The 25,438-nt window shown below is 41.1% G+C and overlaps 4 protein-coding genes and 1 long non-coding RNA gene across 6 annotated transcripts; 3 read left to right on the plus strand and 2 right to left on the minus strand.

The window, feature by feature from the left end:
* The first annotated feature begins 2,596 nt into the window (after positions 1–2,596).
* Positions 2,597–3,274, plus strand: LOC135484678 (uncharacterized). The gene is made up of 3 exons (XR_010446482.1): positions 2,597–2,690; positions 2,904–2,963; positions 3,192–3,274. It is a non-coding gene; the product is annotated as an uncharacterized LOC135484678 (long non-coding RNA).
* An 18-nt stretch (positions 3,275–3,292) lies between these two features.
* Positions 3,293–8,400, plus strand: LOC135484852 (uncharacterized). Its single transcript, XM_064766545.1, has 11 exons — positions 3,293–3,362; positions 3,693–3,797; positions 4,157–4,216; positions 4,532–4,894; positions 5,255–5,542; positions 5,844–5,979; positions 6,224–6,366; positions 6,595–6,834; positions 7,175–7,405; positions 7,777–8,016; positions 8,220–8,400. The coding sequence occupies exons 1-11, from the start codon at positions 3,293–3,295 to the stop codon at positions 8,222–8,224; spliced, it is 1,881 nt and encodes a 626-aa protein (XP_064622615.1). The 3' UTR covers positions 8,225–8,400.
* Positions 8,401–8,575: 175 nt separating this feature from the next.
* Positions 8,576–13,272, minus strand: LOC135485094 (zinc metalloproteinase nas-7-like). Its single transcript, XM_064766830.1, has 9 exons — positions 13,162–13,272; positions 12,125–12,183; positions 11,658–11,745; positions 11,123–11,270; positions 10,657–10,838; positions 10,122–10,340; positions 9,688–9,720; positions 9,271–9,411; positions 8,576–8,989 (listed from the first exon to the last, which is right to left on the minus strand). Exons 1-9 carry the CDS (start codon positions 13,232–13,234, stop codon positions 8,664–8,666), a joined length of 1,269 nt encoding a protein of 422 aa, XP_064622900.1. The 5' UTR covers positions 13,235–13,272; the 3' UTR covers positions 8,576–8,663.
* Positions 13,273–14,669: 1,397 nt separating this feature from the next.
* Positions 14,670–22,141, plus strand: LOC135484229 (leucine-rich repeat-containing protein 74A-like). 2 transcript variants are annotated; one of them, XM_064765507.1, is made up of 12 exons: positions 14,670–14,741; positions 16,402–16,518; positions 16,928–17,124; positions 17,701–17,808; positions 18,102–18,195; positions 18,398–18,447; positions 18,709–18,876; positions 19,213–19,407; positions 19,696–19,791; positions 20,011–20,271; positions 20,506–20,603; positions 20,965–22,141. In XM_064765507.1, exons 1-12 carry the CDS (start codon positions 14,675–14,677, stop codon positions 21,680–21,682), a joined length of 2,169 nt encoding a protein of 722 aa, XP_064621577.1. In that variant the 5' UTR covers positions 14,670–14,674; the 3' UTR covers positions 21,683–22,141. The 2 variants fall into 2 exon arrangements, with proteins under 2 accessions (XP_064621577.1, XP_064621576.1); XM_064765506.1 differs by lacking the exon at positions 14,670–14,741 and adding an exon at positions 15,171–16,113.
* A 73-nt stretch (positions 22,142–22,214) lies between these two features.
* LOC135484853 (uncharacterized) lies at positions 22,215–23,955 on the minus strand. The gene is made up of 3 exons (XM_064766546.1): positions 23,562–23,955; positions 23,170–23,245; positions 22,215–22,894 (listed from the first exon to the last, which is right to left on the minus strand). The coding sequence occupies exons 1-3, from the start codon at positions 23,868–23,870 to the stop codon at positions 22,215–22,217; spliced, it is 1,065 nt and encodes a 354-aa protein (XP_064622616.1). The 5' UTR covers positions 23,871–23,955.
* Positions 23,956–25,438: the final 1,483 nt, after the last annotated feature.

A 25,438-nucleotide genomic window follows, 5' to 3' on the forward strand; every position in this document is an offset into this window, starting at 1 on the left:
AACTGAAAAATAAATGCTATTTTCGGATCAAAGGTAAGGCTAACGCGCTTTAAAGTTAATTGGAAAACCATCGTTCACTCAATTAGCCATTCCATTCTTTCTGATGTTACCAAGTACAGGTAGTTAAAAGTTAGTAAGGTGTATTTGTCATCTCTTTCAGACATCAGGTGTTCCCGATATTATATTAAAACAGGCTCGAAGTGCGTAATTCAGTGTCCCAAGGGGTATGCCCAGAGAGAAAATCGATGTTGGACTCTGCCTCTTGCAACAGGTACTTTTGCACATTCCATCTAAAACATCTGAGATCAGGATATTTGGCACCGACTTATGCATGGTGCCTCAAAAGTAACCAACATTGCATTCTATAATTCTTAAAGGACTACGTCCCATACTCTATAAAGGTGAAGCATCAGACATTGCATTTTGTGCCGTGTACATTCGGTCCACACTTACTTGATTATAATATTGTTATCAAATATCTCTTGCAGGCTGTCCGTCGTGGACATTATCATCAGAGGATCAATGCGTTCTTAAGATACCAAGTAAGTATTGACTGTATATACTAAAAGCCACTGACCATCCTATGTACATGTATGCTATCAAACAAAATCATTACTCATAAAAATTGCTCTCTGCAATAAATGCTGCCTTGTGAACATCAATCATTACTTTGTAAATCCTTAATGTGTAATGAAAGCCATAACCAATGATACTTGTATAAGTATATCTGTGACATAGACCAATCAAATGCATTTCAACTTTATTTTTTAGATTTCGCATGCCCAAAGAATTTCGACAAGATCGATGGTGGCTGCATAAGACGATGTCCACTACCATTTGTAAGAATCGAAGCTTACTGTTGGATGGATGTTCAACAGACGCCTGCAAACCCAGTGGAGAGGACTGCGACATATGCAGGATTAAAGGAAGAGACCCAGGCATCTGCAAAATCTGCTAAACGATCAGAAACAGATTCGAAAGAAACGAAGAAAGATTCTCCTTCAACTTCTACGAATTCGAAAAGAAAGAATGAAAACTCTTACAACTCGGTGAGAAAGCTAACACCATCTCCAGATTCAATGGAAAAACCTGCATCATCTTCAAGCTCAATTATGATACATTCAGGTACGCCAAAGTTGTCTGATGAATCTATTAATTCAAGCAAGATTGGTAATGGGGTTGCAGCGGTTACAAGCAAGAACAATAAAGGCTTTCGCAAGGTAATAAAGAACGTAATGCGAAATCCAATTTTTAAAACTATTGAAAGAGAGGAAGTAAAGTTGGCAAAGTTATTTACCAAAAACAAGAAGTCAGCAGGGCTAAAGAAGGCAATACATAAGGAAATGGAGTCCCAGTTAGCGAAGGGCTTTCAGAAAAAAAACATAAGCGTCAAGGTTAAACATCCAACAGATGCAATCAAATCACGTGAACTTGTTCCAAAGAATAGGGCATCAGGATCAAATGGCAAGACTGAACAAAATACGGTGACGAATATAAAAAAGGAGGTCAAATCAAAACGCCCAACAGATGCACTTAAAGCCAGTGAACTTGTTCAAAAGAACAATGAATCAGGTGTACACGGTAGCAGTAAACAAAAGTCGGAGAGAAATGTCAAAAGTAGAGAAAGGGAAGTTTCAAAGAATAACATGTATAAGGGTGTATGGAAGAAAGATGCGAAAGGAGAGTTCAACCCACTGAACTTCCTGCCGAAGAAAAGTGATCTGTTGCCACCTCCTTCTAACAAAGATTCTCGAGCAGGCAAGGTTAAATTCAAACCGGCCAAAACATCAGTATCGGCTCGCGCTGTTAAAACGGTGCCGAAAGGTATAGTGACACCGACATCAACGAAGAAGAAAACACAAGTTGCGATGCCAAAAGCTGCTGGGCCTGCTGTTTTGAAAATAAAAGGTAACCATGTAAAAGGATAGCACAACTCCGCCTCCTTATTGTTAGAAGTTTCTGTGGAAGTGACCCTTTTCTGAATTGTTAATGTCAACAGTAAGACTAGTTTTCTTCTCTTCATCGAGTCGGGTGAGATTCGAGAGATGAGAATTGCGATTGTGTGAGGCAAGCCAGATGCTTGAGTGTAAAATATGCTTTTAGCATTAATTATCCGGGTAACGGAACTTTGAGTTGTCCTTAAAGTAATGAAATGAGTTTAACCCACACCAATATATCGCTCCATGTGCTCTGCTCCAAGACTGTGTTCAGATAGCACAGATTACTATCGTTTTAGTAATCTTTTACATGAAATATTCGTAATAATATCACTCCTGAAGAGAACCGCTAGGAACAGTCCACACTGGTGACAGAGCTTGGTGTAGTCCCTGGTAAGTTGATGTTTTCTCCGAAGTACAGTACTTGAGAAGAAGATCAAATTTAATATCATTTACGCTTGGGGGTGCATTCTGTCTGTCCATTTTATCTATTTTCATTTTAAATCTCAACATAATATATGGTTAGGCCTACTGCTGGAAGGTTTCTAGATTTTCACCTTTCTCGCAATTTTATGTTTCAATATTGATATCATCTCCAATTGCGTGTTGTTTTCATTATTTCCTAATTTCCTTATGTTGCAGGCTCCATATGTGCGTCAGGCACCTACAATAAGGGAGGCAAATGCCGGGTGATCTGTCCCACCGGGTTCATCCCCAGTAACAGCTCGTGCTATGGCCGCCCAAGTAGCAAGCGTAAGTGTTTGCAAGAACATATGCACATTACAAAATTCACGAAGGATACGATTTTACAAATGCTGGTACTCTATGTTTTTGTTTGAGTTGTAAAATTACACTATAGCTCTTAGTCGCAATGGATTGTTGAATACACGAAACCATGACATGTACTCTCATCTCTCATTCATTTCTATGTACCGTTATGTGCTTGCCGTTCACGCTTCCTTCCAGTGACGAAGTGTCCTTCCAATACCCTGAAGGTGGCCAATCGATGCGTACTTAAGAAACCACGTAAGTCTACTTTAATGTAACCCAGGCGGTATCTTAACATGTCAAAAGTTTAACGGAAATCCTACAGTTTGAAACTTAACTTTTAAGAGGATCCAGTTTCAGAATCGCGCAAAAATCCTACGAGATTCAAAAACCCATTGGTCGTTTCAGTAAAGTCGTGTTGGTACCATGTTCTATACAATTAATCAGCGAATACGATGAGAATCTCATTGAAAAAATGTATTCCAGAGTTGCGCTGTGATAGTGGCTTTGAGAGGGTGCACCGAACCTGCTTGCAGAAATGCCCAAGCGCCTTCACAAGATCGGGGAAGGTTTGCCTCATGACGAACATGCTTTCTGGGAAAAAGTGCCCAAATTTATCTGTGAAAGTTGGGCGTCGATGCGTGATCAAGAAGCAGAGTAAGTGCATGAGTCTGACGGAAGGGAATGTTCTTTTACACCCTTCTAATGGCAGTCTCTGTAACTTGTGGTTCCATTGGTCGTGTCGATCGTATAGGAAGAGTGATGACGTCGTTTAACGCTCATTTTGGAAATCAGATCCTCCTATTTCTTTTTGCAAATAAGGTTCTCAGAGCTCTGAAAGTATAACAGTAGGGATGTGTTGGTCCTTTGAATAAATAAAAAGCAATCACACACATCAGCTGAGCACATGTTCGGGATTTTGATCCAAAATGGAGTACGAGTAACAGTAGGAATAATATTCCTTGTTTTGTTGGCTTTTTTCTCTAGAAATTAGATGTCCACGCGGCTTCGAGAATTACAATGGAAGATGTCGGTACCGCTGTCCGAGAAAGTTTTACCGGAAAGGGAATCTGTGCTTACGGACGACAAACCGTGAGTATCACTTATTGTAACAGCACTTCCCGACCCGCACAGTAATACTTTTGCTGATAAACTCGGAGTAGACAGCTTTCGGGAAGGTATGTTCTTAAATCGTCCTTCAAGACATGTATTCGCAGGCTAATAAAAAAGTAAAGGTAAGAGCACAGCATAGTTGCACTAGTTAAATTCTTTGAACCTTGATTTTTCACGGATATGTAAATAGATCGTTGTAAACAAGCACCTAGCACCCAGCACAAATCTGTAAATGCACCACATGTGTCAGAACTATTTCTCGACGAATAAACACACATATATATATAGACCGAAATAGGTGTTCGTCACTCTTACAATCTAATTGGGTTATTTTTCAGTTGACTACAGATGCCCAAAGGGAACCGACCAAAAAGGAAAACTATGCGTTTACTCACCAGGTAGGCTCAGGTAAAACAATTTGTGGAGGGCTTGTGCCAATAAAGAATACTGATTTCCTATCAAACGTTCATGTAACTAGTCAACCAATATTTTATAATGCTCCCTTATTACTCTTTGGTCCAGGTATAACTTTACATGCTACAATGTATGCTTGATCATTGGCAATGGTTATTGGATCTTTGTAATTGAAAAATGTTTCACCGAAAAAAAATAACCTCATTGGCTAGACCGAACTATTCCACTGTGTGAAAATATCTCGGTCAAGGTCGAGTGTAATAATATTACACCTGACCTAAATAACTTCAATATTCCAGCGATCTCCTGTAAGAAGGGTTACGACCTCTACAGGTTAGAATGTCTGCCAAAGTGTCCATTAGGTTATTCTCGCCTTGGACGAATATGTAAGAAAACTGATGCGAAGACGGCGGTCAGGAAAAGCAAAGGTGGACCTAAAGCCCCAGTCAACCTCGCCCTGAGGATGAAAGCCTGGCAATCGACCACAGCAAAGAATGCTGTAGCAGGCCGGGCGGTAGATGGCAACAAGAACACAAACTTCAAAAAGGGCACGTGTACGAGAACAAAGGACATCAACAAGTATCATCATTGGTGGGCAGTCGACATGACGAAACCTCAAACAGTCCAGGAGGTTGTTTTGACTAATCGAGGCGATTGCTGTGGTAATTCACATTCATATCCAGATCAGTACCACCTCAATTTAGTTGCCTACGTTTGACTACACAAAAATATTAGCCTTGAGACTACCAATACAGGCAGGCAAATAGCTAAAGAGTTTTAAAAGTAGGCGAGAGGGTGAAAGGGTCCAACTGCACTTTTAAATATTTGACTGCAGACGTTCATAAATATCACCCGCCTCAACGTTTTACCCAGCACAAAATGCTTAGAAGCCTCTAACTCGGTTGTCCTGGCGTTAATGCCAACGCCGTCTTTAGTGGTCCTTGATTACCGAGGGCTTGTCTAAAAGAAAGCCTGGCAATGTACACATCTACAGGTAAAAAAACTCTTTTAATTCATCGCAGGTGATCGCTTGGAGGAGTTTGAAATTCTTGTAACAAACAAACGCCCAGGACCGATGATGATGCGGTCCAGCTTGGAAGAGCGTTGCGCCAATCAGGACAAACCTATGAAAAAAGGCCAAACGTTTCGTTTTAAATGTCGGCGACCAATGCAAGGCCGTTACGTGGTAATATGGAAGGAGGATAACAAAACTCCTCTGACTTTGTGTGAGGTGGAGGTATATGGCGTAGGAGGCCAGGATGCGGGTGAAAGCAAGAGTAAGAAGCCCCACAAGACGAAACGTGTAAAGGGTAAGTCATGTTTCAGCATATATTCAAATGCACTGGCAACTGATGCGAATCTTTAGCACGCCATGTCAGGCCCAGTCAGCTTAAATATGAGTAAAGGGGCAGCTGACTTTTTGCATTTTGTTTTCTTCTCGATGAAATCGTTTCTCCGATAAAGTAAAAGCCGAATCCCACATTTATAAATTTCTGAATAGGATCAAGGAATAGGACTTTTCTGCAACTTGTCCATGTCTCGTCTCTTTGGTCATTTTATGAACATGTCCTGTGTACCGAGTGGTACTCTTTTGCTAATTTTATCATGCAGCTGGCAATGCTCCCGCAAAGAACAAGCGTCATCCAGACTACGCCAAGCTTGGCCCGAACCTTGCCCAAGGAAAAAAAGCAAAACAGAGCTCTACAGTGAATAATGGCGTAGCATCACGTGCGGTCGACGGCAAAAGGTAGGTGAGACGCCAATAGACGAGGCTGAAGCCATCCTAATATTACCACTCAAAGGACCAAAAGCCGTCAGGGGTGATACGATTGCAACGTACACTGAAGGCTATAGATACTTATCAGAAAGTTACCAAACTCTTAACCCGCACCAGACGCATAAGATCTCCTCCGTTGGTGGCATTCGGGTTTACTAGAATTAGACCTTTTCCTCAGAAATGCAAAAGCAATCAACCGTTCAAACCATTTCAGAAATTCTGACTTTTCTAAAGGATCTTGTACGATGACAAAGACCATTCCAGACAATAAGAAAGGGTACCATTGGTGGAGAGTGGACCTTGGAAGGTCAAGGAAAGTCTCAGTTGTGTACATAATGAACCGAGTAGACTGTTGCGGTAAGTGAAATCCGAGAAAATACTGGTAAGGAGATGTTTCCACAGATTGAGCAATGTAGGTAGGCATAAGCATTCCTCTTAAGAAAAATTGCGACAGAGACGTAAAACAGAAATTAATTCATTGGGGAACAAAAATGTCAATATATCATCCGGATAGGTATTCCATATGTGCAGTTACTTAATTTCTCACTGTCTGTAGCAAGTTCAAATATGCATGCACCTTTTCAGCTAACCGACTACACAAGTTTGAAGTCCTCGTCACCAATAGTGACCCAAGTGATGGAGACGTAAAACCAATCAGCACAAATACCTGCGTTTCCCGGAGTGCTCCAATGAAGGCAGGAGAAGGCAGATTCTTCCGTTGCAAAGAGCCAGTTTCAGGCCGCTATGTCATCGTAAGGAAACGGGATAGAACTTCGTCTTTGACGCTTTGCGAGGTCGAGGTGTACAGCGGAAAATTAAAATGGCGTGAGTCATAATACATCTACATGTATAACAGTTTTGATTTCTTATCATAAACCAGTGTCATAAATAAGGCTTTGTCATACTTCATAGGAAGCACACGACTTAATGTGTTCGATGTATCTAAAGCTATACATGTACAGTATTTTGAAGCCTTGGCTCGTTTCATTCCGCAATATTTTCCTCGCTGCTGTTGCTCACTTCGTCTGGCCTTCGTTTTGGTAGGGTCATTTTTCAAATTTCAATCCAAGTGTTAGTCTGTCTTCACATAACACATATCAAATAACACCACTGCCCGTCATCGATCAGTATACCCATGCAAGAATACTTAGTAACCTCTTTACAGAGACGACAACCCCAAAGGTGACAGCGCTTACCAACTTGGCTAAGAATAAGAAAGCTTACCAGAGTTCCACCTTAAATGGCGCTGTTGCTGGTCGAGCCGTTGATGGCAACAAGAGTACCACCTTGCAGAGCAAATCGTGCTCAGCGACACAAAATACAGCGAGACACAAACATTGGTGGGCGGTGGATCTCGGCCGAAAATACAAAGTAAAGTCTGTGAAAATTGCGAATTGTGAGTGTTTCTGTTAAAAAAAACTTCTAAAGCATGCTAAATGGATTTTTTATGAGTACACATGTGTTTATTTTATATCAGCATCCAATTCTCACCGTTTTCTGAAATTGTAATCGTGTGCCTATCCAAATAGTAGCCTTTGCGAAGTCACAGTGAGGAGTAATTGGTGGTGTTGGTCTCGACACGCATTCTCATGCCTTGGTGAACATAGCCAGTCCATCAACTATCTGAGTGACAGGGGTTTGGGAATTTCAAAACCGAAGTGCAAGTGCTGATTAGAAAGTGATTCATTCATGTACTACATACTAGATTGTTTCACTCTTTAATGGAAGAGGTTGGTTCGTCACGATCTCAACTTCTCTACCTTTTAGATAAAAATCTGGTTAACTTTGAGGTGGCGGTCTCAAACAAATTGCCCAATGCGGCCACCTTCAAAATCGACCGCAACGACAGATGTTACTACAGCGTCTCGGCCCTCAAGAAGGGAAAGACCAAATCCTTCTCTTGCTACAGACCGATGGTAGGACGATTTGTTGTCATCCGCAAGAAGGATAGGAAGACACCTTTGGCCCTGTGCGAGGTGGAGGTATATGGTGAAAATTTGCCATCTGGTAAGTACTGTTGATCTTCCAACTATGTTGTATGATTTCCTTTCTATTCATTTCTAATAGATCAATACTCCGAGAGGTTACACGTGCTTAAAGGAATCATTTGTTCCCGGAATACGCTATCCCGAAGCAGATGGTCCCACCACACCCGGCGTATAAACCATTGGTATAATGTATATGACCATCGTATCCACTTATTCTTGCAGGCTAACTTTCCAAGATCGTACCTCGTCTCGCATGGGCGGAGCAAATGCAGCTGTCAAATCTGAACCATCTAAGACTCTGTTTAATGTCGATAAGAACATACAGTTAATACGATTTAGCCTTTAAAATGTAAACTTACGAAGTACGAAATATCAGCATTATTCAACATGATTTCTGAATTACCCCCGTAGTGGAGTATCTACTACTAGGGTTCGTTGCAATAAAGGTAGCATCATCATTTGTATCATGACATTTGTTTGTGGAGCTGTGTAGGTTTTGGCAGAAAACGTTATTCTAGTCGCCAGCTGTCCACTTGCGTCCGAGCTGTTCACGTGATTCAGTAACGACAAGCGAAATATTCGAAAATGTTTTTAATTACGATAGCTTTAATTGCATCTTATGTGATGGCAGGAAAAATATGAATCTTCTTGGTACAACCATGCTAATCAGCAAGGGCCGAACTTCAGCTTGATACCGTTGACATCTGCAGTTCCGTACCTGTTGCTTGCGACCTTGACAAAAATACGCAGGTCGTTGTCGTATTTCGATGGTGCAGACATGGTCGACTTGTACTCCTTCCAGTCACTACTAGGAGAAAGGTTCGACAAAACCTGGCTTCGGGACTTGACTGCTACTTCTGCGTTGTCGCCCGTTCTGTACCAGATAATCAGGCAGTACTTCTTCCCAAAGTCGAGCTCCTTGAGAGAGATGTGCGAGGTGCGATCGAACGGTTTTACTTCATCTTTCCTGACCGTGAATCGAAGATACCAGTCTGTAGACAATGAGAAAAAGTCACTTCACTTGAGATTTAAAGGAGTCAAAATACTTTATGCAATGTATGACCAGAACTGTAAAATGCATAAATCAAGTGCTTACCTTTCGTTCTGTGTGCGCTGTCTTCCACTGACAACCTTAACTCAATGTTCACCGATCTAATACCGTTTCTGAACATATTCAAGTCAGGTACCAAAATAAAGGTACATATAAGGCTCTGCAAGTTTCAGTATTGTCCTAATGACACTGAGGATCTTAGAACTGGTCTGGCCAACCTACCTGTGAAGTATGGGCGCGGGGCTCCGTGGTCCATTCGAGTATTCCTGAAACTCCATCTCTCGGTTGACCCAGTTGGCTTAAGTCCGCACCAATCCCCTTTCACCTCGTCACCATTGCCGTCGAAGTCACAGTCCACCAGGTCTGAAGCGAGAGAGTAAAGGAATCAGGTATCAAGGAGGCCAGCCATTTGATATTTTGTTATTTTCTGCATGTCTCTCTCGTAAAACTGCACCTGAATAGGCAGGTACATTTCATTCTTCGTTGAAAGACAATTACTACAGCATGGATTGAGGTTACGTTCATCAGTGCTTAAGGGACTGTAAACCGCCAAAAAATAGGACGCCGGCGAAACCTTTGCAGTTAACAGTATGTGTATTACGATGAGTTAAAACATTGGTTTGCAGAGAGTCATCATACCTTTTCCCACTGGCGGTTGCGTTGGAAGGGGAGCTGAAAAACACATCGTAGAACGTGTAGAAACGTCTTCCTTGAAAATCCTGATGTTGTTAAAGGGCATAAAATCCTTCCCGTATACATGTATGACGATTCAGTAATATGATTCATAACAGGAACTTTCTTATTGAAGAACTGATGTGAAGTCTCTCAAAGAAAAGGAATGGGTGTTAGTCAAAGGTTGATTAGCGATGCCCAAATGATCGGACTATTTATTTGGGGAGGGGAGCCATTACCACTATCGCTGAATACCATCATGAGCAAGCCCACCTTATAGGCCTACATGTACCTTGATTTTAAACTGTGATGAGTGCTACCTTCAGATGGCCATGTACAGAGTAGGGATCTTCCGGAGAATGAATACCACTCGAGAAAACATTTCGCAAATCCCTACTTACCGACATTACAACCGTATCGTTTCTGGATCTTCCTGATATCATGTATGCTCATTTTCTCTCGTTGGCCGATACTGACCCCAGGTTTCTTGACTGTGATGGTCGGGCGTCCATTGTTGGAGAAGTAGTATTCACCGTAATGTAGGAGGGAGCCATAATCATATGGTTCCCCATACGCAGTCACTTTTGTGTCGGGATACTTCGCAAACTGTGAATGAGCACCTAAGGAGGTTAGTAAAACATATGTTGTAGCTTGAGACGACTAAATTTGCTGTTGAGATTCTGACCTATAATCGAAATTTCATAACATATGTCTTTTAATCAATATGTTCCTCTTAAAAACTTTGTCTCTGCCTTAAAATCAAGTCAACATCGAACATCAAATAAACTGATGGAAATAGTTCAGCGAACCTTGTCGTGTTCATTATCCAAAAAGGCTCTGTGGTTATCCGACAAGACTTTATGCCTATAGCCATTCACCTCGTTGCACTTTTGCGTTCACATTCTCACGACATGCTACCAGAAAATATCCACCTACCTTTTCCCATGTTTTCGAAGTTGATCGTGACATAGTCATCTCGGTCTGACCGACTCTGTTCATGGAAGAAGCCAAGGGCATGCATTATTTCATGCTGGACGGTACCCTTCCTCAAGCAATTGTAACCAAGGTTCACGTAGTTCTTTGTGTATGGCTGGCCGACCGGCGAATGACAGGTAAGGCTGTGAAAGAAAAACTGTTTACAGACATATCAAACCATGAGAATATTGACGTATTTCGCAGGCGCTGTTAATCAGCTTTACGTGTATTGCCCGATTGATACGTCGATAAAGCACTAGACACTCTTGCAGTACCGCTATTCGGCGGTCAGGAAATGCTTTTGCATCAATTTTGTTGACATCATTCAACGTCTAAAACAATACTGTTAAGATTGCTTATGATTGATTGTTTCGCTCGGGTAAAAGGTCTTAGTTGACTAGCCATGAGCAAATGTATTGATAATTACCTGTTCTTTCCATTGACGAAAAACAGCCATCCACCTTTATCCTTCCCAACTTCTCTTGGTTTGAATGTCAGACATTTCTTACCATTCACCTTCAGTACTTCTTCCATGTCTTTCAGTGCATTGATGATTTTGTCCTTATGATGTTGCTCTGTAAGATAATTGCCAGTCTTGGAGCATGTCAGGGGCTGTCTATCACACCTTAATCTTCAGCTAGAATGCTTTCCGGTTATTTTTCTCCCTCTTCTGCGTTCTTAGTTATTGCCAAGTGTCCACAAATTATGATTGCGTATTCAACCTTGACACTTCAGCAATATCATCACATTAACGCTCTCTAAGTTACCTCTAGAGAGATCTTCGACTATTTTTGCAAAATGGAAGTTATTATCTCACGTTAACCTACTCGTCTAAAAAAGGAAAAGGAGATCCGTCGTGTTCACAAACATCACTGGCACAATGCAAGGTAAGGGGTATGGAAAGAATGGTATAATAATTGATTCTCTGGACGACAGCAAAGGAAACAGTGTATGCAACTCACGATACGCATGTTCTGGATCATCAAGAAATTCATACGGTAGTATTCCATCGGGCCAGATAGTATGAGCACCGATGAGTCCATTGCGAAACTAAAATGATAAAAACATAATGCTGATAAAAAGCTTCAACCCCCTCCTATAAAACAAATCGTTAATAAAACAAGCCAATCTGTTGGTTCGTGAAAAAAGAATCGATAAAAACCAAAGTTCAATGAAATCATACCAGTTGTGTCGGCTTTAGAGCCCCAAATGATGCGGACAAAACATTTACGAATTCAGCTTGGTCTCATGAAGATGGTTTATGATTGAGTAGGGTAAACAGCCTGGATCCTTTTGTGTTCTCTTCAGATATGAATGAGTGTACAAGGAAAACAGGCGTCCCATTGACAACCAAAGTACCATCCTGTTATCCACCTGAGTTGAAAAGAATGTAATATATCTCTGAGACGATTTAATGTCAATTACTTACTGAAGATGGTATGTCAATATCTCCTTGGAACTTCGTTAGATCTTGATCAAAGGCATAGACTAAATAGAATGAAAGAGAGTAAATTGTTAAGGGGAAGGCAAAATTCCAATTATGACACAATATATAAAAAGACATGCTTGGTGGAGTGATGGTTTATGCCTGTTTCGCCTATTCCTGTTTCGCCTATTCCTGTTTCGCCTACAAAATTCCTGTTTCGCCTATTCCTGTTTCGCCTATTCCTGTTTCGCCTACTTTCCAGTACCCCTACAATAAATCGACTCTCCCACGGGGAACCTTAGGGATGCATGTCCATTTTATGGGGAAAATGTGAGGGGACAATTGGATGATGTTAACGATGTGATGACAATTTGACTAATCAAATGCCATCAACTTTGTTATGCCATGACCGTTTTGAAAGAGTCACCTTGAAAGCGGGGACAGTCCGGGACTTATTTGACCATAGGACCATAGGACCATACTGACACACAGTAAAAACTAATAGATTAAGTAGAGTAAAGCAGTCGTTTATTTTATGAAAACTGAATTCATGAGTTTTTGATAAAAATACATAATATTGTACATTCTCATAATTATTTGATCAAAATCAGCTGTAAAACCCATGTCATAATATACATGTAGGTACAGCACATATAAAGTCAAACAAGGTGGAAAATACATATCATGATATTATGTCAGACAAGGTAACTGATGGCATCAACGTAACTCATTATGTCCCTCTCTCCATTGACGTATTGTTTCAATGCGTACATATGTGGCTCTCCTCGGGTTTGGTCGGTCAGTAAGGGACGGTTCATATTCCTACGTCTGTGGGGAGGTTAGCAATACATTTGAATAGGCGAAACAGGAATAGGCGAAACAGGAATAGGCGGAACAGGAATAGGCGAAACAGGAATAGGCGAAACAGGAATACACCGGAGTGATCCTCTATTTGATGACGGCGGACCAATACGTGGCAACGGCTAAATTTCCAGATAGCCAATCGATGCAGTCATATATACTTATCAATTCTATCTTACCGTTTTTATCTTCAGCCAAAACAGTCTGTAATCCGATTACGAGCAAAATGCTAAGTATGAACGAAGCCGCCATGATGTTACTTTGTCAACGCCCAACAGGATAATATAAGATTTCCAACTTTATTAAGGTCGTTTAAAACAAATATTAACTTTTTGTGTGAAAGTGAAGTCTGGCATTGTATGCGAGTCAATCATTGTCATCTGGAGGTTACTCACACGTATTTGTTTCAAGTCAAGGCAACCTGACAAAGCGGCAATTCCCGGTCCTGCTCATGATTTCTTTTGGCATCAACTTTTATCCAATAAAGTAAATCCTTTACTATCCATCCACAAATTCAGGTTGTGTTCCGGTTAGTATGATATAAAAATATACTCTTATAATCCGGGGGTTAAGGAAAATAATGCAGATCGCCTTAAACGTCGAAGATTGGCTTATTTTACATCGAAATGTTGCGTTTATGTTTGAATGTGTCAAGATTAAGTATTAGATACGGCACAAACAATCGCCCTTCTATCGGAGATTCTGCATCTATCCAAAGTCCGTTTCTATCACATGAAAGTAGAGTGGGCCATGTAACTTTATTGCGTTAAATTCACATGAAAGTAGAGTGGGCCATGTAACTGTATTGCGTTAAATTCTGTGCGACTTGAATAGAACATCGGAGCCGAGGAATTTTAGAGCAGTTACTGGTATTACAAAAGGACCATATTGCTGTGAATAAAGGTGATGGTTCAGCTTTAACGCAGAACTGAACTGTGCTAACCGAGAGAATAAACATCTGGTTACACTCCTTCTTGATTTACGATGTCGTTGACTTGTCGATTTAAGTGACGTCAAGTAAAATTATCACATCGTATGAAAGTCGAGTTTATGGCAACAAGAATTCATTCAGCGATACATCGTTCCTGGTAAGGATACTTCTTCTGCTGCTGCCCAATCAAGGGAACCCATTATCAATCTCCCGGTCTTCGGTCCGTCTGTCGAATTTTACATGCACCCGCTGAAATGTTCACATAGTAGATCGAGTGTGGCTTGACAATGATGATCACCATTGACGACGCTTAGAGAATGAGCCATTATAAGAGAATTTTTAACCGTTATCATGTTAATACGACTGCAAGCTGAGTTAGTTACCGTCGGAATCGGGCTGGGACAGACATTTTGCCAAGACTTTTTACTTCACAGACTTTTTACCAAGAGATCAAGTGCTGCTCCAGTTAGAGATCACAATCATCAGGCCCGAACAAAGATAGACCTACTTAATTCATTCATTGGCACTTACCTGATGAGGCTTTGCAATATTAATGCAATTATATATCATAAATGAGTCCGTTAGAAATGAATTTAAGGTGGGATTTGGTCAAAGCGTCCGTTGAGAGAAGCAAACCAACCATGAGGTGCAAGTAAGCCGTGAATCAACAGTGTGAGAATGATTTTGATCACTGGAGATATAAAAAACTATGGGGTATGGGCATACATGCATTAGATTGGCAAATAACCTTCATCCTTGACATGTTCACACGCTTACTCACATCAATATATACCCTTGGGTTACAGTCAGCTGTTACAGAGTTTGAAGGTAAGTCATCGAAGCCTAGATTTCTACTATGACAATAACTACACATCGAAGAGAAAGCCAGCAGAGTGAGGTCGAACATAGTCAAGCTTCCTTCGATGACAGTGCAGGTTGTCGATTGCTGCACAGAAACAGTTACCGCTATACCGTCAAGCATTCGCCTCTTGAAATCGGTGCTTCTACCGCATTGGCAATAACACGCTTCTACTCTACTCAAGGAAAAACACTTCGGTACGCTTCAAGGGATTTCTTCGATTTGCACCTTTATTTGATTAAAATTAATTTCGGAATTTGATTTTAGTCTTTAACTCGGCATTTGAGTATACTGAGACATGGCGCCTTCAAAATTTTGGCTGAAAACGGTCCTGCAAATTATCTTTACCTATTAGTTCTGGGACCTCTATCAGATTAGCATTTTTATGGATCATGTATCAAGAACGAAGTACATGTATTTCGATAACAAATACCAATGAATAGGAAACCTATTTATGTCATTGGTGACATTGGCATTCAAAGGACATTCGACGGTGATGTCAGGTATCGATAGATGTATATTGGACACAAACCTAACGTGTTTACTTAAAAATGACAAAATTCAATATCACACGCCTTTTTCTAATTCTCCCCGCGGCGCTTTCAGAATTCGATGCAATTTAGGTTAATGTAAATCATGAGGAATTTGCTCCTCGGCCATACATGTATATATCTATGTTGAACACGGCTTGGAGTAGTTTGTTGTTATAACGGCACTCTAATGGTTTGGCTGGATTGAAAAAAACTGTACCCTTTTGGCCTCAACATGCCCAATGCACTGAGGAAATAACGTCTACTCTGAGGACCTCGCAATACTCGAGAAATAGCTCATACATTCGGCTTGACCGGGAATACATGTAAACTGTGCACCTCACTGCAGCGGGGAATACCGTTATCTGCAATAAGTATATCTAAGGCCCTGACTGCACGGGAAGAAGGCTGAGTGAGCTTGGTGACTAAAAGAAGAAAAAAGATTGTCTCCAACTACACATAGCATATTTTCAAACAAGCCAACAGAGCAGTGAGGCGTGTTCACAATATCAGTCATTGAGTATTAGCCTTGTTTAAGGATTATTGGTAACGAATGAAAGGCTTATATCTGTTCACCATGGAATCGAAATAACAAATTGATTTCACCTTGGATATCACGTGAATGCACATTTCCGATCGGAAATATCTCTTATATCAGTTATACAATTAATCGGGGTGTCGTGTTGTACGGTTAACGGTTGTGAGCAATAGAAGGGCAAGATGATGACAGTAGAACATACGACGGTGGCCCGGGCCCAAGCAGGGCCAAGTGACATGGCCAAGCCCAGGCGGAGTGTGGTTAGGTTTTCTGGTAAGTACTAGGAATAAAGAAGTTGTTTTTGAATGTGCCCAGAGGATACTCTAGATCGCTTAGCGGGCGGCTCACTGCTTGCTCATCAGAGCCGGACGATAACCACCATAAAAGGCAGTCAGTCATGAGCCTCCTTTCATGTCTTTATTTGTCAAGTACATCATCGTCCAAGACATCATCGTCACACAACATTAAAAAACCCAGTCTTTAGTGGATTACTTTCAATGGTGAAAATAGAAACTCCAACTTTTTGTATTATAATTATTTGTAGTTGATATCTCGCTGCAGATATGGCCGATGAGAAAGAGATGATGGACATAGAGGAGTTCGACGACTGGCAGAAGAAGGTGGAGATAGTCACCAGCCCCGATGATGAGGACTCGGGTACTGACCTTGACATCAATGGTAAGCAGAACTGTTTTATTGATGATTGCACTGAATAAATTACACTCAGTGTGACAGACAACAACACATTCTCAAAGTTCTCGATGTAAAATATTGGTCTCTCTGCAGATTCAGCACCACATTTCCCGATCTCATTCCTCGGTTCGGCTTGGTTCGAGGTTAAAAGACATCCCTTTTCCCGAGGTCCTCTCGCAAACCAGCAGCAAATGCCACACTTTTTCATCAAAATCACATTTAGATGGATCGAAAGTGCTTATACTACTACTACTAGGGGTGATTCTTGTTTCATTCTCAGATTCGAAGAATCGGCTCACCACAAACCAATAGGTTGAGAAGTACATGTAATTATCTTGTCATATCACTTGCATTTCTTGACATTTATACGTCTACCTTTCACTTTCTCCTTTAGAAAATGAAATGGATGAGATACTTGGTAGGAAGAAGAAAGATCGGAGTGACTGTAAGATCATGTACGCAGCAGCCTGCAAGAGGTTCGGCGTGGTGCCCTCTTCTCAGTTCATCCACCAGCTCCAAGGTTCCAAGGTGCACATGACACATCTTAACCTGGAAGATAATGAGATCAAAGCAATGTGCATTCCCCTTTTGGTAGGTTTCATGGTTTATCTTGTCATTGCGGTACTAGCTGTATTACAGGAAGGAACCCATAGTATTTCTTAGTATTATGAAGATTCATTTATTCAGGGAGATCGACCTATAAGTTAACTTCGATATCTTGATGTCACTGACGTATTGCATACTTTAGTGTTTCTCAGTTGGGAATAACGTGTTCCTTGTGCCATGTCTGGCCCGGTGGGGCGTATATATCGAGTATTCACACACGAGCTTAGGGTTTATCAATATAAAGATAATGTAGTAGAATACATGAACCAGATATTGAAAGATTAATCTTGTGCGATCGAGAGGCCTTTTAAATATTGTTGTTATGGACTGATTAACACATTCAAAAAGTCAGAAGGTCAGAAGTGATTTGCCCTTTGGTGAATATACGAAAACGTTTTAGGCTTCCTAGCTTTAAACTGAATACAACTCTGCAGGTTCTCATCAGACTCTTGATTTTCCTAATATCCTAGTAATAACACACAGTTACTGGACGAGAATCCTCAGTGTAGTCTTAGCATTCTGTCGGGTTCTGTACTCGGGTTGTCTGCTTCTCTGTTTCAGTATAACACGACTGTGACAGCCGTAGACTTCGCTGGGAACCATTTTACTGTACAAGGCGTCCGACACATTTTGGAAATGCTCAAAGAAAATGTTTACATAACCGAATTGGTAAGACACATGTAGCACGTTCGTTCACAATTCATGTTTGACGATGATGTACATATACGCTGTAGCCTATTCAGCCCTTAACCAAATTCATACAAAGATCCGTATCTGCAAGGGCATGATTGGTGAAGAACAATATATTGATATTTAATTCGTAGATCTGTGTGTTACAAAAATGCTCACTGGAGCAAAATGCATTACGATACTCTAATAATTTGAAGTTGTGTATAAGTAATATGTTTGTCTCATCAGTTTGTGAACCTTGACGATATAATGTAACAGCTCTACTCTTTCAGGGGTTAGGTGATAACAACTTGGGACTGAAAGGAGCTCGGTGGGTCTGTCGTATGCTACAGACTCACCCACGAATAAAAAGGATAGACCTGTCGGGCAAGTCGTTTAATTGGCATTGATATCCATTTTGCTCCTGATCAGGAGCTTCAGTATATACGCAAGATGATAACGTTCATGAGTGAACAGAAATACTTCTTGTAAATGACCGAACAATTCATAAAACTTAGCAATACTTTGTCCATACATGTTTACTATTTTTCTCGTTGGTAAAATAGCTAACAGTAACTGTTTTATTCAGGAAACAAGTTTTCTGAGTACGATGCTCGTGAATTCGCCGATATGCTTAGAGTAAGTTTGAATTATTGCGTTATCAAATTAAACAAACATGTTATCTTATCACAATCAACCATCTCACTTAAAATTCAACCTACATATAAACTGCATTGGAAACATACACTGCAAATTAAGAACAGGGCTTGTCGAAGATGCGTGACTAACCATATATCAAAAGGAAGAGAATGTTCAACAAGAATAAATTATACTCTACATAAAACAATTACAAATATTGTTTTACGTGATTCACCACGATTGTTTGCTCTTGTTTCACAGCAAAATGTGGTCATCAAGTACCTCAACCTCAGTCACAATCTATTTGGAGAGAAAGGCGGCGCTCTGATTGGTGCAGCGCTGGCGGAAAATATCAGTCTGGATGAACTTGACCTTAGCTGGAATCACATTCGCCTCAATGGCGCCATCGCGATATCGAAAAGTCTAAAGGTATTTGTTGTCAAAGTTTCTACAATAGAGAGGATTTATCTCCTATACGTTCTTGACACGAGTGATTTCTACGTGTTGTTCCATTTGAAGGTACCGACACTTACACTTTAAAAAAATACTTTCTGTGTAAAAGCAAACATATATACTGTATCTGTAAAATTTAGTTCTTGTCGAGTTCGACTACGGCCAATGTCGGGATTTTTTTAGCATTAACGTGCATCAACCATTTGCCTCCATAATATAATGGCTTACATGATCGAAAACAAATGGCTCACGAAGAGCATCATCAAGTATTTTGTAAAAATGGAACGAATGTGATATGTTTCCGTTTTATAGGAGAATGAGGTTCTAAAAAGGCTAAATGTTGCTTGGAATGGCTTTGGAAATGATGGTGTCAAGGTCCTTGGCGAAGTCCTTGCTGAGAATACAAGCATCCAGGAACTTGATCTGTCATGCAATAGGATCAGCGTAGAGGGATTGGCTTACCTCCTGAAGGGACTGCAGGTGAACGAAGGTCTTACTGTTCTCAAGGTAAGATGTATTGGGCTAGGGTGCCCGTTCTGTGAGTTATTAGGTTGCAGCCCCTCCAAATATTTCGTTTCGACCATATAGTCGAATCGGAGGGGTATGAAGGGCCAAAGAGCTTGATCATGCTCCCTTGCCTCACTAGTTAGTCTCATTCAGCTAGTTTAGGAAAAATCCTTGCGGAAGCCCTGTTATTCGGCCAATGGTTAAAACATCAATGTGATTTTATTGATATTCAAGTAAGAACCATTTTTTAATATCGCAACTACCTTGTATTGTTGGTGATCTCTTCAGTTGAGAAGCAATCCCATTTCGTCAGTTGGTGCGGAGGCGTTATTAAAGGTCCTCAAAGACAGTGAACAAACCAAGATGGTGGAAGTAGATATCGATGTAAGTAGTCTCTTGTAGTTCCAGTTAACGGCTAAAACATTATTGTAGTTTTCCAGATGGAATTCGTCACAATTGCCTTTGGTCCCCAATCAAGGTGGAAGTGTAGCGACAGTTTCATTCTTCCTGCCAGTCTTATGACTGACCAGGCAAGGATGCTGACTGCACTCTCATTCTATAACCCGGGGAATAAGAACATTCGCGTGCTTTTTCGTTTACCAGGATGTCCCAGTGACGTACAACTTTGGTGTCCTCCTTGAGCAACTGAAGGAGCTCAAGAAGGATCTGGACGTACACCACGACTGCTACGTTCGCAATACAGACTACTTGGCCAAGGGCAAGAATGAGTTGATTGCTGACCCACTCAGGCTGGTGAAGATGTACGTCCGGGAGAGAAGCGTCCACCTCGTTAATTACTTTGTTGACTGTGAGGAAGAGACGGAGCTGTTGTTGAAGGAGGATCAGTTCAGGAACGCCATAAAGGTAGAGTCAATTGGAGTTCCTCAGATCATAAAATGGCACGTTTTCAATTGAGACATATAAGTTCTTTGAAATTGCTAAACTAAATATGCAGTTTCTCTTCATGTGAAGTATAGATCAAGGCAGCATGATGATGGTCCAATTTGGTAACTCGTTTTTTTGTCAAATATTTGTTGGAGTCATTGGCAAGCCGATGTGCGTTTTTGGGCTTTTGATACTCAACTACCATCTTTTCAGTTAGCCAGCATACCAATCAATGACCAACAGCTGGACGAGCTTGTAAAAGACTTGAAGATTAAGGACGAGGAAGGTGTAGACCGCGGTGTTGACTTAAGGTAAGGCAGGAATCAGCCATTATTATATCAATCCTTTCCAGGAGTAACAGTTATCGTACTGCTGTTAGCGTCATGTTGAAAGTCAATGCTAGCACTAAGAAAAAACCTTCACTAAAAAACGAACTTAAGAACTTATCATTTTACTTTGGACTGAGTAACCGATGCTGCAATACAATGAAAGATGTGATCAATAAGCAATGATATTGAAGAAGAATCGCGATATATTTTCTTATAGAAATTAAATAGTGACGCGACAAGGCTCTCGAGGCAAATTTTTATGTGAGACTTGGCGGCCGGACCGAATACACTGTGTCCGGGGAATACCTTAGCCGAGCTTATAAGCACACCTATCTTACTTCAGTAACCTGGTGAACCAAAGAGAATACCGTAGCAAGCGCCGGAAGAGGAAATTGGCAGCAGCTGCTATGGCGCCAGATGAAACAGAAGCGGGAAAACAGCTAGATCTGTCCGATGGCGAATTATCCGAAGCGTCTGATTTAGCAGAGGAGGTTGACATCATCTTAGCTGACGGTGGAAGGGCATCTTCTGTTGCAGACGATGTCAGCCACGTTGAGAATGATGACATTCTAAACAAAAGTAAAAGTAGTGCTCGAAATAGCAAAAGTAGGGCTGAAATTGTTAGCAGGAATGGTGCCATCAGTGGAAGAAAGAGCAGGAGCGGCGATGCAAATGCAAGGGAGAGCAAAAGTGGTGGCAGTGCTCGAAACAGGAAAAGCGGTGACCCCAGCACAAGGGATAGCAAGGCTGGTGATGTTGGTGGACGAAATAGCACAAGTGGCGATGCCAGCGCAAGGGAGAGCAAAGATGGTAACACATGTGGTCGAGACAGCAAACTAGATGATGTCAGTGGTCAAATAAGCAAAGCTGGTGACGTCAGTGGACGGAACAGCAAAATCGATGACATCGGTGCACGTAATAGTGCCAATAAAGACATGTTTGATGCAGCGGAGGAGAAAAAATCTAACTCGAAACAAGAAAGGAGTTTGGAAGAGGAGGACAAGGCTTTTCCTCTCACTGAGCCTGAGCCAACAATGGCCAGTATAGTGCCGGACGACTAAGCTGTATATGTTCAAGGACTTTTATTGTTGGCGCCACATTTTCTTCCACATTTGGGTTGCGCACTAGAGGGGACATAAAATAACTACCATGTCATGTAATAAATCGATCAGCTAAAGATTCTGCTAGGACACATGCGTGGTCAGAAAACTAGATTCTCAGAACTGATTTTGTGCAATTCTGGCCAGAATCATTGGATACATGACGATTCCGCTCGCTTTCGTTTTGAACTTGTCGGTTCACGCCAACGGTAGAATCTGATTCGACGAATCAGTTGGGCATATCTATTGGAACTACGAGGACATCGTATTTGTGGTATCATGGTATTTGCTACATGTAAACATGATATACATGTACTTATTTTCAAATGTGCTATATTACAAATTAGCTACATGTAGATATATATGGTCCACGACCTGAGGACGTAAACGTACTAATAGACGATATATTTATAGCTGGCATCAGGATTTTGAGTTAAAATTTTTGAAATATATGTCATTTTGTTGTATTTCTCATGGATGATATAGCCTACTATCAGTCATGCTTATAGTTTGGAGTATTATACAAGTCTGCAATGAGTTCTGCAGATAAGCTCTTTTCCCAAACCATCAAGTCATCAATATACCCATTAGGGTAATAATTAGCCTGACTGAAGTCGCTTAAACTAAGAATATTGTTTGGTACCCCGATGGTGAAGTTCCTAGAGATGTCAACAGTGGTTGTCTCATCTTTTCCTGTCTTTTGCTCGATTACAAGATGACCATTGAGATAAATTGCAAGACCATTATCGGTGCTCCAGGTGATTGCAATGTGGTACCAGATTTGAACTGACATTTTAACGCTCTTTGACCACTTCATTCTCGATGTTTTCAATAAACATTTGATGTAGTCTCCGTTCGCGTCGTTGTAATACACCAGAGCCATCCCTATGCTTGCAGTCTGACCACCAGTAGAGAGAAAGTATCCCCCGTGACGATTACCATCAAAATTATACAACCACATAGCAGCCGTCCAACCGCTGCTGCATTTATCAAAGTTCCCCAGACATCTGTGACGTTGGTCCCCATAATCCAGATAAGTTGGATATTGCATTCGGATTGCGTTGCCGTCTTTTCCGGGTTCGAAAGCCGGTTTGACACCAAAGGTTGGTATAAGTCCATAACCAACCAGCTTGTCATCCTTTATTTCGTCCATGGGCAGGTAAGATACGGCACCTGTGAAGAAACCAAGGATCGGAATTTACTCCAAGCTACTCTTTATATTTGGAAACAAACTGACATCTTTCGATTCGCTCTGAGTTATTCCCTACGAATAGTGCTTCCGCTGCCTGATCGCAATGATTCACGACAATGCCATTTTCATATCCTAAATCATTCGAATACCATAACAAATAAAGCTATTGTTCATTCCACAATCATGACAGCAAGAGAAGATGAGGCTCCCATATAATATGCTAGGGCATATGTTTGAAGGACCATCATGCACTTACCAATGGCAATGATATTGATGTTGCAAGATCTTCCTCGGTAGGTTTTTGTGCAGCTGCATTTCGATCCTTTGCATTTCTGAAAGAAAGTCAACCTTCATTTAACTTGATAGAAATTACCACTAACATTGTTTTGTAGTATGTGTAAGGCATGCTATGGGCGGTAATTAATCGGTTCCTTGTGGGGCATCCCTTTCCGTTGTAAACCAGAGTTTTTCTACCTTGAGCAAGCCAGTCCGGCACTGGTTTCCCATCCTGGTGCTCACATTATTGTTTCCCTTAATAAGTTTGATTGGACCGTTTCAGCGTTTTTCACCAAAGGTTTGGTATGCCGTCAATGCCCGCAGTGCATTTATATTTCATCAAATTGTTAACTGTACACTATATCAACCTACCTGTTGGATTTCAAAATATTTGGAATTCACTGAGTCTGTCTCCACCACAAATCCAGTGCATTCTTTATCAGCCACACTAGAATACATCCGACATTCACCATTGTAGTACACCGCCAAACACAGGTGGTTCTCTTCGCACTTCTTCACACATTCCACTGTAGATATTGCCTCGGAGGTCCAAATCAGTGCCTGTGATCTTGGTACCTTGCCCGGGCACTGTTGTGGTCGTGAGAGCATCCAATTCATTGCTAACGACATGGAAAACGCATGAAACACGAAAGATAAAACAAGAACAGATTTGTTAGCCATTATTTAAGAATATGATTGGAGAATGAAACGCCCTGAAGATTGAATTCTGCAATCAGAGTGAAGTCCGTAATCGGCCGCCCCAGTACTCCAAGCTCCAATGACCAAACCAACTGACATTCTTGATATTTTACCTGTAGATTTATAGCACATGTGCATGAAAGGAGTAAGGAATCAATCAATCCTTTTGAATTCCAGATAATTAACCTATCATTAAGAACCCAAATGGAGTTGTACTGCTGTTAGCAACGAATGTCGCCAAATTACAGATAAATGGGTAATGTATGGAAATGCGCTAAAATTTATTTATTGGTACATTACAGCTTTATGTACATGTACATGAACATTACAACGTCTCTTAAATTTCTTTGGCAACGAATGCAAAGGAATAAAGAATACTCTCGATAGTGATATTCTGACAAAGCTTTGCACTTTTCCTTGTTGGCTTATACTTCCGCACTCAGGATATTGCCTCCTCAACCAATTCACAATTCCAACTTTACTCAACAATACGTCTATATGTAGGAAAACATCTTAATGCTAGAATTACAACTTGTAGATTATGTGTGCAATATTCTTTGCCTCCGAAGTGCGAAATAAGTGCCAGTCGCCCAGGCAACTAACAGGCCACAGAGCACATAAATCGCCGAGTTATCAGATTTTTAAACAATCCCGTTATAGAAGTGTCTAATCATGCTGTTGTCGTGGTTCTGAATCTTTATCGTGACAGGAGCACTCTCTGATCAGGTTGTTTAGTCAATGCGTCAGCGCGAAGATTTGTTTTCAAAAACAAACAAGTGGAGAAGACGGGAGGATATGTGATCCTTTGAGCAAGGACTGGACCATTTCGGCATTGTAAACAATCACTTAAAACCCCAACATATTGAGTCAAAGGCTACAGCAAGCAATTCCTTATCACACACAACAAATGTACAAATTCAATCAGTGCGAGACCCTCGACAGTGGAATGCATTGACATGATTTGGTTGTTCTAGAACTTCTGAATGGTATGTGTATCCATCGATAATTCTAATGCTATTCAACAGACTAGTAGAACCAGCCCGGCTGTCATGTATCCTGGGACCAGCCGCATTAGTTTGTCTAACGGACATTGGCTATGACAACCCTCTGATGACCCAGGTCGTATCACATCCGATGACATTTTTATTCAGGTGGAATGATAACTGAGTCAACTGTTTACGATCAACACCATTTCATAACATCATAGAGATCCAAATCGTGACAAATTACCAGAGAACCCATTAGCAGTGACATGTGCACGCCTAGTTTCAGCCGAGACCACTTCGATCTGAACAAGCACACAATTTCCGTTGACACTGTATGTACACTTTACCAAACACTGTATCAGTGTATCCTAACATAAGGGATCGGCAAGTTCCCATCTGTTAAGTCAACAACGTAATATAAATGCTTGCATGTGACACTAGTTGTGGTCAAATAGTGCTGTTGGTCACCTACTCGTCTTCAGTAGGGATTGAAATGGTGGTGTTAATCGGAGATCGAAGCATGAGTGTCGCATCGCTTGACTCCGTCACTGACAAAAAACCGAA

The sequence above is a fragment of the Lineus longissimus genome, chromosome 3, assembly GCF_910592395.1.
Source record: "Lineus longissimus chromosome 3, tnLinLong1.2, whole genome shotgun sequence".
Lineage (NCBI taxonomy): Eukaryota > Metazoa > Nemertea > Pilidiophora > Heteronemertea > Lineidae > Lineus > Lineus longissimus.